The sequence below is a fragment of the Tenrec ecaudatus genome, chromosome 1 (assembly GCF_050624435.1).
Source record: "Tenrec ecaudatus isolate mTenEca1 chromosome 1, mTenEca1.hap1, whole genome shotgun sequence".
NCBI classification, from domain to species: Eukaryota; Metazoa; Chordata; class Mammalia; order Afrosoricida; family Tenrecidae; genus Tenrec; species Tenrec ecaudatus.
Window position 1 is genome coordinate 309,294,926 of NC_134530.1, and position 13,575 is coordinate 309,308,500.

Below are 13,575 nucleotides of genomic sequence, written 5' to 3' on the forward strand. Positions count from 1 at the left end.
TAAGATATGACAAAATAATAATAATTTATAAATTCTCAAGGGTTCATGAGGGAGGGGGGAGCAGGGAGGGAGGAGGAAAATGTGGAGCTGATACCATGGGCTCAAGTAGAAAGCAAATGTTTTGAGAATGATGATGGCAACAAATGTAGAAATGTGCTTGACACGATAGATGTATGTATGGATTGTGATGAGTTATATGAGCCACCAATAAAATGATTTTTAAAAAAAGAACAAGAGAATACTGTATGTTTTAAAATAAAGTTGGGAACTGATCACAATGATCTACATATAACCCCCTACCTGGGTGACGGACAACAGAAAAGTAGGTGAGGGAGACATCGGTCAGTGTAAGACATGAAAAAATAATTTATAAATTATCAAGGGTTCGGGAGGGAGGGAGGGTGGTGGGGGGAGGGGAAATAAGTGAGCTGACATCAAGGGCTCCAATAGAATGAAAATGTTTTGAAAATGATGACGGCAACAAATGTACAGATGTGCTCGATACAATGGATGCATCTATGCATTGTGGTAAGAGCTGTATGAGCCCCCAATAAAATGATTAAAAAATAAAGATGTTTGCTAGGGTCATACCCTCTCACCGTAGTTATTCAATCTGTATGCTGAGCAAATAATCAGAACTGCCGGATTACATGAAGAAGAATGTAGTCATCAAGATTGGAGGTAGGCTTCATAGCTACTTGTAATATGAAAGTAATACAACTTTGCTTGCTAAAAGGACTTGTAACACTTGTTGAGGAAGATCAAGGACTACAGCCTTCAGTATGGACTACAACTCAATGTCAAAGAAAGCCTGGCACCTCGGCGGTGTAGTCGTCCCATTGGGCCATGCTCTGCAGGGGCAGCATTTTGAAACTACCAGCTGGTCCACAGGTGAAAAGACAGGGCTTTCTACTCCTATAGTTGATCTTAGCCAAAAGGCAGAGAAGCGATGGGGGCTTTTTATTCCTATAAAGTTAACATCTTGACAACACATGTCCCATAGGGTCGACATAAATGGATGGCTGTGTTTGTTTTTCCCCTAGAGACATTTTCATCGGTTTGGCTCAGTGGTTTCTCCAGAGCTCTTCGGTTCCTTCCTGGAATAAATATATAATCTCAAACATTTCTTTAAAAAACGCAAATCTTTAGTTTCCTTTATGATCATTTATATCATAAAATTCTTGTGATGGAAATCGCTTGCTATAAATGAACAAAAATTCGGTGTTATTCCACCTCTGGACAATACGCTTGTTTCAGGAATGTACTTGTATCCTGGTAGATCCCACGTCTCACTCGACCCAGTTTCACCAAGTGTTGTGATCTCAGATCGGCTTTGCCAGTCCGTGGTAAGGTGCGCGGAGTCGCGACGCAGTCTCGGGTGGCTGGGAGCCGACCGGCGGGACAGGCGTGGGTGGCGGACGCCGCCGCGGGAGCCCCAGGAGCGCAGCCCCCGGAGCCGCGCGCGCGCTCCGCCGCCCCGTACTCTCCGGAAGCGGAAGCCGCGGTTCCCTCAGGCTGAGACCTGTGCCCGCGGGAGGCAGCTTGGCGGCCTTGGGGAGTTTGGGAAGAAGGACAGGCAAAGCCTGAGGGGAGAACCGGCAGGAAGTGTCAGGGCCGCTGAGGCACCCAGAGGGGCTGGTGGCCGTGACCCCAGCATCCGGGTGACTGGCATCCGCTTGCTAGTAGGGCCGCGCATGCGCGTAGGCTGACGCCGGAGCCCGGCGCGCGCTGGCGCCGCCTGTCGGACGGACTGTGCAGCCCGGACGCCGGCCGCGCTCGGGTCGGACTCGGTGGGTCCCCGGGGCCGTCGGGACGGTCTCGCCAGGCCCGAGTGCTCGTCGTGGGGCGGCCGGTGCCGGGGAGGAGCCGCTGCTCGCTGCTGACACGTCACTTCCGCGCGGGCGGCGAGTCTTTGACGTTTGAGGAATGAAGTGCCCCCCGCCGACGGCCTCACCGGCGCACGGTGCAGTCCCGGCCGTGGCGGGCCCGGTGGGAACGCGCTGCGCCCTCGGCTAAAGCGAGTCCGGAGGGAGCTGGCCGGCGCCGCCTCTGCTCGCTGCACCCCTGGGCCGGACCGGGCCGGGGGGTGCCGCGGCGCGCTCTCGGAGACCCAGTTAACTGCTCGCGCCCCGACTTTCCCCGCCAGCCCACTCCTGTGTCGGGGGTCTCCAGGCCTTGCACGCTAGCCTCCCTTTTCTGCAGCTGCACGCTCGGCGGGTCTGTGACTTTGAAAGGAGGAGGTAAGGAGGGGGACCTGCGCAGAGGGGTGGTGGGGCTGGGCAGGGGGGTGGTGGACCTGCGCAGAGCGGGGTGGACCTGCGCAGAGGGGTGGTGGCGCCTGGAAGTGGGCGCCGGGAGAGGGCCTGGAACCGCCGTGGAGTCAGTGCTGGGAGGAGTCTGCTAATTGCAATTGATTGCTTACTATATAATGTACAGGTAATAAAAGGCAATAATAAAGCTAAGGAAACAGTCACGAAAAAGGCATTCAACTCAGGTCAAAACCTACTTCTAAGGGAGTCGCGGGAAGAGAACTCTGGTTAAGTTGAGGGCTACTTTCCTTTAAAAGCTTAACTTCAAGTAAAGGTATCGCTGCCCATCAGAGTTGCAGGCAGACATTTTGTCACCTTGTACGGTGACACATTCGGTGTTGCTTGGCTACCTTACTGTTCCCCAGTTCATTTGCCGCTGCCTCCTGAGATGCAACGCTGACAGCGTGACCACAAATCTCTGGTGTCATAGCGATGGGCATCCTAATGTCACATCTGACTTCCTCGCCTGTGTATTCATCCCTCCCTCCCCTACCAGCCATACTGTTGCTCAACCCAATCTCCAGTCCCCTGTGCCAACTCTGGTGGGAGAAGACGGAGATGGGATTGAGCTAATACATGAACAGTGCTCAGGAGAGGCTCATGAGATTGGACCCTGGACACTGGTAGAAACAGAATGAGAACATCTCTTAGAGTTGGCCCATTCATTGAAACATGAATCCAGGGAGAAGATGGACTAACCCACAGGCTTTCCAGGCTTCCTTGCCCCTAACTGCATATCATTTGGCTCACTTCAGGTGAGGAGGCCACCTGGCTCCTAGGGGCAGGGATAGCTGTCAAAAGTTGGATTCTCATAGAAGAGAAAAATCGTCCAACTGAACTTCTTCCCTAATGTTTGGGGAAAGCATTCTCACCCAGCCAAGTTATTGAGTCCCTACTCCAGAGTAAACACCTTCCTACGTACTGCATATGTAATAAAAGATAAAGTCGAACCCAGTGTTGGTGAGTGTATTCCAACTCATAGTGATCCCATGGGACAGAGTAGAACTGATTCAGAGGGTTTCCATATCTAAATATGGCAGAAGCAGTGACACATACCTATGAATGACTAGTAGGTTCAGAAGGTTGGTAGATGAGCATTTTAACCATTATGCCACCAGAGCTAATTTAAAGTCAGTATGTAACAAAAAACAAACTTGCTGGCATTGAGTCACTGCTGACTCAGTGACCCCCTGGGGGTTTCCGAGACTAACTGTTGTTGGGACTAGAAAGCCCAGTCAACATGTAGTTGTTAATAATTGTTAAACCTGTTCATTATATGGCGATAGCACGTGGACCTGCTAACTTTCTTTCTGTGGGATTCCTTGCAGTGGTGGGTGGGTTCCAGTGGGTATGGGGACTGAGAAATGAACTTACTCAGGGATGAGAATGTTGCCGTTTTAAAGAGAGTCAAGGACTGTCCTTTTTCTTTGCAAATCTATGGCTGCATTTCCAGTTACTTTGAGGGATCCCTTGAGGCAGGTTTTGATCATTTCTGACCCTCTGCCACCTGTTATTTGGAGATACAGTCTGCTTAGGGAATTAATGATGTATAACTTTCTGAAAGATTCTAGTCATTGCTGAGTATTTAAGTAGGACACGTAAATTTGTCAGCTCCCTTTTAAAAAAGTCATTGGTTTGAGCTCAGTAGCATACTCTGTAGTATAGATCCACGGGTATATTGTTGCCAGCAGACCCATATGCCCACATGCACGCAGAGAGAAATGTGAGAGTCGGCTGGTTTAAAGTGTAGTCTCTAGGCTAGTCTAATGAAGTGCCAGACTTGACTGAAGAGGAGGTGGAGACCCTCGCCACGCCCATTACATTGACTGCCCTTGGAGAGAATAAGGGAAAATTGACGGGGAATTAGGTTAGGCTTTATTAATGCTTTGACTTTATTTTGTGGTATGTTGAACTCCTTTTGCATCCATGAGAAAAATATGTTAAACTAGGGCTCTATAGGACTGGAATCAGTTGGTTCTGAGATATGAATGGGATGAATTTTCATGGGTCTGGGCTGGGGTTGGGAGAAGCTTCCGTTTTTAATGAGACAGATAAGAAACAGGACAGAATAGATCAGTGGTTCGCAACCTTTCTAGTACCACGACCCTTTAATACAGTTCCTCATGTTGTGGTGCCCTCCAACCATAAAATTATATTTGTTGCTACTTCATAACTGTTAGCTTGCTACTGTTATAAACCGTAATGTAAACATCTGATATGCAGGATATATTAGGCAAACCCTGTGAAAGGGTCATTCGACCCCAGCTGGTGTAGATTGATGGCTAGTGCAGAAAGGAAAAAGGTTGAATTGGGTCAAGGAAAAGATGGAAAATAGCAAGATGGGGCTAGACATGGAGGTTAGGTATAATCTGTAGGTAACTGTCAAATCAAGGAATCAAAACCCCCCCAAATTTCCAACTAATGCAGTTATTTTCTCTCCCATCCCCTAGCTAAACCATGGCAGAGATGGCCCTGTCGGAGGCTGGAGCCTGTGCCGCCTCCACAGCTGCCGCTCTGGAGAACTTGCAGGTGGAAGCCAGCTGCTCCGTGTGCCTTGAGTACCTCAAGGAGCCCGTCATCATTGAGTGCGGTCACAACTTCTGCAAAGCCTGCATCACTCGCTGGTGGGAGGACCTGGAGAGGGACTTCCCGTGTCCTGTGTGTCGAAAGACATCCCGATACCCCAGTCTCCGGCCTAATCGGCAACTGGGCAGCATGGTGGAGATTGCCAAGCAGCTCCAGGCTGTCAAGAGGAAGATCCGAGACGAGAGCCTCTGCCCCCAGCACAACGAGGCCCTCAGTCTTTTCTGCTATGAGGACCAGGAGCTTGTGTGCTTGGTGTGTGCCATTTCCCACACCCACCGGGTGCACATCGTCGTGCCACTGGACAACGCCACACAGGAGTACAAGGTGGGGAGCTAGCGAGTGGAGCCGCTGGGGAGGGCAGAATCCGCGTCTGGTCTTCTCTGTGATGCGCTCAGAGCGGCACACACCGGGCCAGGAAACACTGACCAAATGAGTCCACTGCCCTCAAGTCAGAAGAAGAGCCGTGGTATGGGGCACCCAACATCTCTCCCTCGACTTTTGTAACAGACGAGTGTGAATGTTTGCGTGATATTGAAGTGTGTCATGCGCTTCATAAATGAATGAGACTGTAAGATCTAACTTAGGAATAGCGAAGCAGTGGTCTGGTTGCTTATGTCCCCTTGTTCAGAACACCCCTTATTGTACTGTTGGTTCTGGGACCGAGAGAACAGTGACAGGGAACCAAGGGTTAGGTTTATTAACACCTTGACTTTCCTGGCCCTTTGTACTTTCCAGAACTCTTTTCTGGTCCATGAGAAAACAATGTTAAATGGGAAGAGATACGTAGGTCTGGAACGGATTGGTTCTCAGATATAAATGAGATGGTAATAAACAGCCTTCTGTAGATTCATACGCACCACCCTCAGCTGAAGTGCTGTTTGCACCTTTCCTAGGTAATGGATAACTGTTTTAGCTTTCGGTGGCAAAGGGGAGACAGAAGTCAAGATTGTGTTACATTTCTTGGTGGCTAGGATTTGATGGAGCCCTAGTGGGCCTAGGGCTGCTAACCTCCAGGTCAGTGGCTCAAAACCACCAATCGCTCCCAAGGAGAGAGGTGAGGCTGCCTGCTCATGTAAACATGTACATCCCTCCAAAGATACAGGGATGCTATGAATCCTGGGCAGTGCAGAGGCAGTGGGTTTAGATAGAGTTGGATGGACGGATAGGTTTGAAGAACTCCATCAGGATACAAGGAAGTCACTCTGACAGTAAGAGAAAGTTACCCGAGTAAGAAAACCGACAAGGTTGGGAAGTGCACTGAGCTGCTGTCGGTTGAACAGCTGTGAGGTTCAGTGAAGAAAACGTTGGGTGAGCAGAGGTAACTTGGGCAGGGTAACTTGGTAGGAGAAGGGCCACCAGTAAGAAGTTCACATCCCAAATGACAGGCAAGGAAGGACGTTTGCCCGTGAGATGGTGAGATGGGTCATATGCAGAAAAAGACGCGTTGACCTGAATTGAAGCAGGTGCCAGAAGCCCCAATCCTCTTCCCCACCCAACCCCCCAGGAGAAGCTGCAGAACTGCCTGAGCCCACTGGAGCAGAAGCTGCATGACATCACCCGCTGCAAGTCCTCCGAGGAGAAAAAGCCCGGAGAGCTCAAGGTACCGACCAGCAAACGGCTTAATTCGGGCCGCTCCACAGGTGTTTTCATTGTGGGGAATTAGCCACAGGCCAGTTCGCATTCACTAGAAAAATGCTATGCTCTTAAAATGAATGGTATTTGATAATACCCTGAGGCACGGGTCACGAGTTAAATATTGAGATGAGGAATGTAAGAGATGAAGAACTGACAGAACATCTTGCATCGGGTGAGTAGAGGAAGTTTTTGCTCATTGGTTCCATTTGTCTGTAAAGCTGGAAGGAAAGCTCTTTGTTAAGTGGACCAGGACAAGAGTTTCTTAGAGGGACTGAGGATAGGGGAATGGACAAGATTCGTTGCGCAACAAGGGAGAAGAGTTCCTAGAAGCATCGGCTGATGATGCTAGGGCCAGATTCTCTTGATTCAAGTACGCTCACGTCTCCTAACTGTTGGCGGTTCATCCCTGGAAAGTTTAATTTTCATGCTGTTTTGAATCATATATTCCCAATATTATCATCGTCAAACTTACAGCATTGTATTTCAGTTTCTGCCTTATTCTATTGGACAAGAAGCAGTTAGTAGTAATAAAGACCTTAGAAGACAGACTGGGACTGCCCCACGAGGTTGGAATAAGCTAGAGAGCAGTGGGTTTGATTTGTGTTTCCTGGTTTCAAGAGAGCATGTTGTGAGTTTCGAGCAACTCAATTTACGGGAACCTTCTAGGACCCGTTCTCTGAAGTGACTTGAAGGTCTTGAACAAGCTCACCCAGAACGCTGCTCATGTTTTTTCTGACTCATGTCTCATATTCATTTTTTTTCATGTATTCATTTTAAACAGACTGATCAGAGACTGAGTTTAGGAACCAGCTGGCAAAAATCACAAGAAATTTTGATAGTGAACACTGTAGATTTGCATGAGCATTAACATATATATTTTTAGTTTCCTAAGTATAGAAGCTAATATATTCAGTGAATGTGTCTGTTGTTTACATTTCAGTATAGTATTTCTAGGCAAATTTCCTTACATGCTTGGGGATGTAAAGTCACAGGGTGACTTTAATTTTACACTTGGGATTTTAAAATATGAGGGCATGGATGACGTAGGAAAGCCCATACTCTTTCACATTCAGCACCCAAAACATAAAAAACTTACTGGAGCTAATTCCACTCTGAATTCCTTTTGTTCACTAGTGCTTTCGGGGCTATAAACATAGGTATTCTTTCATTGTTAAAAAAAAAAATTAAGGACCAATTCTTACTGTGCATGTCATTCACTCAGAGCATCAGTGAACAGGGAATTTCAACACACCTGCTGCCCCATTCGTTACACTGCTCTGACCCCCCTTCTGTCAAAGTGGCCCTGTCTGACAGCAGGTGAGGGCCTTTCTACTGGAGGAAAATGCCATTCAAAAAATCTGTGTTGCCTACAGAAAAACCAGGTCACTTATGATTATGACTCTTAAATATAATTTGATTTGTTAAAAAAACACACCAGCAGCTTAAAAACCCCAAATAGAAATTTTTTTAACAATTGGAGAACCATGATGGTTCCATGTTAAGAATGTGATCATTTTGCTCAGAACAAAACTTTCTACAGTACCGTGAGGGATTCTGTGAGAGGCATGAGCAACTGGCTCCCATGAGAACGCTTGCAGCAGACACCCAGGGCCGGTCGTGTTTGAATCGGGCACGCACCCACGGAGCCCAAGCAGACAGTCCAGAACGGAAGCCTGATGGCCCACTGTTAAACTTTCACTGACTTTTTTTCCCAGTTGATTCTGTGGTTGTGATGTCTTAGGCTCCGTAGATAGATAATGACCATCTGATCTGAGAACTTCCGCATTTATCCTTTCGTGTCCTGGGTCAGATCGTATTAGCTGAACCTGTAGAGGGAGGCAATACAGAGCCAGCCATCGGCAGTCTCTGAGCACTGCAGGCCATCACGTGATTGAGTGCTAGTGTCTTGTAGGCATCTTCAACCAAAAATAAAACTTTGTAAGAAGTTCATTTAAAAAAAGAAAATAAAAATTATCCGTGAACTCTGTTTTCATCACCTCACTTCATGGTGGTCGCTATATTAAGCCATCAGTGGGGATGGGGCCATTCTTCACTGAAGGAAATCTCAAGAAAAAGGAACTGTTTGTTCCCAATGACTTTGGAAGTCCATTAATTGTGTGTGTGTGTGTGTGTGTGTGTGTGTGTGTGTGTGTGTGTGTGTGTGTGTGGCGGGCGGCTCCCTCCCACCCCACTGACCTGGTTCATTGTCCTCTCTCTGTTCTCAGAAACTGGTGGAGAGTCGGCGGCAGCAGATCGTGAAGGACTTTGAAGAGCTCCACAGACGCCTGAATGAAGAACAACAGGCGCTGCTCTCACGGCTGGAGGAGGAGGAACAGGATGTTCTGCAGCGACTCAGAGAAAACGCTGCTCACCTCGGGGCCAAGCGCCGGGACCTGGCCCATTTAGCTGCCGAGGTGGAGGGAAAGTGCTTGCAGTCGGGCTTCGAGATGCTCAAGGTTCGACCTTTGCCCCTGCATAGCTCCTTGGCTCCAGCAAAAACAATATAGCTTTGCCCAGGCCTCTCTCACCTCCAGGATGCTCACCCTTCCCCTCTGCTCCTCTAAGCCCATCCTTCTTGACATGCTCAGAGGATCCCTTTCCTACTGAAAGGCTTCTCTGACTGCTCTCGCCCCTTTCTGATCCTTCCTCAGTGCTTACATTTACCAGCAATTTTGTACTTAATTTGTACCAAAGAAAAATTCACTCTTTTAAAAGGAGGGAAGTCTATTCTGAATTACCAAGAAACTATGCATTTCAATTTTTGTAACTAGAATTACCATGCTTCTAAGTCTGGAACTTGATTAGGAGAAGCTACATCTAAAGGATGCATGAAATTATGTGTCATGCTAGACTACTTCTGATAGGCAAATGGTGCCTCTAACATAGTTGAAAATAATTTGTTTTCTGAAGCACATGAACGGTGTTAGCATGCTATAGCAAACTTGTGTTTTAGAGGCGAGAGTACCGGCATTAGAATCAGTGAGGCTTTATTGTACACGTGGTGCATTTTATATATTGCTTGGTGTATATTCTTGCGTTGTTTTTTTCATGTATGTGTGTTTTGCTTTCCACATTAAACTGGGTTATCTTATTGGGGCCAGAAAATTGTCTTCTTTGTGCTCTGGACCCCAAGTGTCCTCACAGCGGGTCAGCACACCGTTATCGAAGTGTTTATGTACCAATATCAGAGGGGAGATACGAAGCCACAGTAGGAAACTCTTAACTCATACCATGCCACCAGTTGGAACTATCAGCTGATCTCCACAGAGACGGTACTGGATACGTAGTTGGTACTTGGGTGCAGAGAACAGGGCAGACACACAACCCTGTCGCTTGCCTCGAGAGCTCATTGTCAGCAAAGATTGCACACACACACACCCAACACACCCCTTTGAATGTGCCATCGCTTTGCCAAGTTTCACGATGAACAACCTTGAAAGTGGGGAGGGAGTAGGAGGGGTCCCTGTGGTGCTCTTCCCTTTGGATCATGACCCTTCATTTGTTCCACACCTTTTCTGTCTTTAACCGTTGTTTTTATTGTCAATGAGGTAGGGGTTTTGTTGCTACTTCAGATCATTAGTTTTGTATTCAAATTCCACATTAGCTTATCCTTCACAAGCTCCTTGATGCCCTATGCTTATCCCACATGGAGAACGTTATGGGCGAGGGTTGGATTTTTGCCTGTAGGGCCCTTGAATGCCAGGACCAATATTGCTTTTTTTTCTCCTTCCCTCTAGGATGTCAAAAGTACCCTCGAAAAGTAAGTGATTCTATTTCTTGGAGTGGGTTAGGTCTTGGCTCAGGATGGCAGGCAGGAGAGTCGGGAGGGGGCGGGGAACCCATAGTATCTGAGTGGGTTGTGGATGTGGGATCTTTAGCCCATGAAGCCACTGAGAGGGTGAATCATTGGGCCTTCCTTGGAAAGGAATGTGGATCGTGTGGAGGCAGACTCCTTTCTGTCCCATGGGGTATCACTGAGTTCAGACTGTAAGGAGAGGAACAGTAGGGGGTGGAGAAGGATGTGCAACATGACGCATGAAATAGGAAACCATTCCAGAGATTCCTGAGACTCAGTAAGGCTCTAACCAGTGGACCATGTGTTGGTAAAACAAAGCAATAGGCAAGTGCTTTTACTCAGGGCATAGGGAAAAGGTGGGAAGGTGGGAATTTTGGTTGCTGCCTACAGACCACACCACATACTTCCTTGACTGGAGCTTTCCCCTGACCCTACCCTCTCTTCCCCTCTCCTTCCCCCTCCCAGATGTGAAAAAGCGAAGACCATGGAGGTGACTGCCGTATCCATACAACTGGAGAAGAACTTTAGCAATTTCCCTCGGCAGTACTTTGCCCTGAGGAAGATCCTTAAACAGCTCATTGGTGAGTTGCTCCCCAAAGAAAATTAGTAGGAAAAAAAAAAAGTCCTAGACCCTATCTCAGCTGGGCTTCAGTTTCCCTGTCCCTTTCCGTCCACCCTCCCCACCCGTTCCTTACCTAGCTTTCAGAGTCACCCTCTGTGGAGTGGCAGAAATCAAGGGAGACGGCACCCCTCATTCACATATTTTCCTAACCAGCCACCCAGAGAGCCGAATCATTTGCCTGGGTGGTCAAGTAGAGCAGGGTGAGTGACCGTGGACTTTAGCATATAACTCCACCAGAGTGCAGGGCAGTGTTGTGTGTACAGGAAGCCGAGTCAAGGCCAGGCTGTGCCTGGAAAGCAGACCCCGCGGCTCTCTGTCTTGCTGTGAATGCTCCGTTCTGGCCCTCCCCTGCAGTGAGGCAGATGGTGTCAGAGGGGTTGATGAGAGAATGAGGCCAGAACCTGGCCCGCCTGCCCTTACAGAGGCAGCAGGACGTTAGGGTCAAGGTCAAAGGTGAAGCCCTGAATCCTGCTGCTGTTAGGAGATACCCTGGATTGAGGAGGTTAACCCAACTGGGGTATCCTGGGACCTCAAAGAGAACAGGTTCTGCGAAGGCGGGCTGGAAGAGGGAGGCAGGGCAATTAGCTATTCCTCTCCTCATCTAGCTCCCCACTCTGGCTTCTCCCGCCAGCGGACGTGACCCTGGACCCGGAGACTGCGCATCCTAACCTCGTCCTGTCAGAAGATCGGAAGAGTGTCAAATTTGTGGAGACAAGATTGCGGGATCTCCCTGACACACCACGGCGCTTCACCTTCTACCCCTGCGTCCTGGCCACAGAGGGTTTCACTTCAGGCCGACACTACTGGGAGGTGGAGGTGGGCGACAAGACCCACTGGGCGGTGGGTGTGTGTCAGGACTCTGTGAGCCGAAAGGGGGAGCTGACTCCGCTTCCTGAGACTGGCTACTGGAGAGTGCGCCTGTGGAACGGGGACAAATACGTGGCCACCACCACGCCTTTTACGCCCTTGCACATCAAGGTGAAACCTAAGCGGGTGGGCATATTCCTAGACTACGAGGCTGGCACGCTGTCCTTTTACAACGTCACAGACCGCTCGCACATCTACACCTTCACTGACAGGTTTACTGAAAAACTGTGGCCCCTCTTTTACCCTGGCATCCGAGCTGGTCGGAAGAATGCTGCGCCCCTCACCATCAGGCCTCCGACAGATTGGGAGTGACAGGAGAACACCCTGGCTTCTAGGCCATGAGGACGGCTGGGTCGAGTGCACAGTTCACAGGAGGTGTCTTCGCTGGTGTCCACCAGATTTTCTGTTGCACAAGGATGGGCAGGGAAGGAAGGAGGAGGGGCTGTTGCAGAAACAAAGTCAATAGGAGGGAAATCTGCTTGCCCTGCACTGATGGAGGAAACAAATCCCTTTCCACACTTGGCGGGGTTTGCTGACCAGGAATACTCCTTTCTCAGGGAAGTTCACTGAGGTTTATGTTCCTAGGATAACGATGAATGACGGTTTTAATGCAGGTTCTACAAGTTGGGGAGTATTTCCGGGGCAGAGATTTGGCATTAAAGTGAGGGAAATTAGTGTCTTTGGTCTTCTGTTCCCAGGCTCAGGTATCAGTATGAGTAGGATTGTACATGAGTAGCCTTGTGCTGGGGGAACAGGGGAGAGAGGGGATTGAAAGAGGAGGAGAACCAGTCCCTTGTGCAGGCTTTCAGCGAAGAGCTGGCTTACTTGGCTGTCTCAAGGAAATTGGTCACCGCCTTGAGAGGGGAAGGGAAGAGACTGCAGATAAATGACTGTCATTGCTTTTCCCAATGAATTCGGAATAAAGAGGGTCAGGTATTATAGGAAAGAGGTATTTCTAGGTAAGCCCCGGTGGCTATTAGTCACTTTCAAGTTGTCAGCCTTGTAAGCTAGCTGAGCTGTCCTAAGACAAGTAATGTCTTTCTCACCCAGAGCATCAGTAAAAAAGTGTGGTTTGGGTGGGACAGACTAATGGACACACCTGAAGTTCCTGTTAAGAACAAGTTGGCCCTTTCCCTATCAGAGAATGCAAATCATTTTCATAGGAAGCCAGATGTGTTTACTGCAGGGTTGTCTGAAAGGTAAACGGTTCCTGGCCAACCCAACCTCAAATGCCTTATATCTCTGCTTGGGATATCAAGAGTTGACAGAAGATTAGGACAAGAAACTAATCTGAGGGTTAGTTTCAGCTGCTGCTGCTCCCACAACAGGACTGTCCAGTCTTCTCTGTGCCTTGATGCTGGTTTTTGTACTCTGGTTCGTGGAAATAATGTAGAGCTAAGGACCCACTGAAGCGATCTGTCTTGTGTGGTATTTTGCAAATGGGCGGGTGTTGCCTTCTGAACTAGTCCCAGAAATGTTGAAAATGCTTGTTCACGGTTCTCACCCTCAGTGAAAGATCCAGGTTTGGGCTAGGGCTTAGGCACCTGCATTTTGAAACACACTTCCCAGGTGAGTCTGGAAATTCTTGTAAGACATCCTGCAGGTGAATTTCAATGACTACCTTGTTAGCAGCAGCTAGAGAACCTGGTTCTTGCCCCGTGCTAGCGGGAGTCTGCGGAGAAAGCTGCCCGTAAGCCCTCACCCCTTGGGACTTTGCACGTAGTAGCCTTGGCCGATTGCCCACGCCAATGCTAGGTTTT

General features: G+C 48.7%; 1 protein-coding gene across 1 annotated transcript; it reads left to right on the forward strand.

Annotated features, from left to right (window-relative positions):
* Positions 1 to 1,490: 1,490 nt before the first annotated feature.
* On the forward strand, positions 1,491 to 13,239 carry LOC142427522 (E3 ubiquitin-protein ligase TRIM39-like). The gene is made up of 7 exons (XM_075532758.1): positions 1,491 to 2,240; positions 4,760 to 5,219; positions 6,400 to 6,495; positions 8,756 to 8,986; positions 10,268 to 10,290; positions 10,792 to 10,907; positions 11,580 to 13,239. Exons 2-7 carry the CDS (start codon positions 4,767 to 4,769, stop codon positions 12,125 to 12,127), a joined length of 1,467 nt encoding a protein of 488 aa, XP_075388873.1. The 5' UTR covers positions 1,491 to 2,240; positions 4,760 to 4,766; the 3' UTR covers positions 12,128 to 13,239.
* The last annotated feature ends 336 nt before the right edge of the window (positions 13,240 to 13,575 follow it).

Bases quoted from the DNA above. Each gene is read 5' to 3' on its own strand.
- LOC142427522 (XM_075532758.1), top strand. From the start codon at position 4,767: ATGGCAGAGATGGCCCTGTCGGAGGCTGGAGCCTGTGCCGCCTCCACA. The intron at 8,987-10,267 runs GTTCGACCTTTG...CCTTCCCTCTAG, and splicing joins CGGGCTTCGAGATGCTCAAG to GATGTCAAAAGTACCCTCGA. The intron at 10,908-11,579 runs GTGAGTTGCTCC...TTCTCCCGCCAG, and splicing joins GATCCTTAAACAGCTCATTG to CGGACGTGACCCTGGACCCG.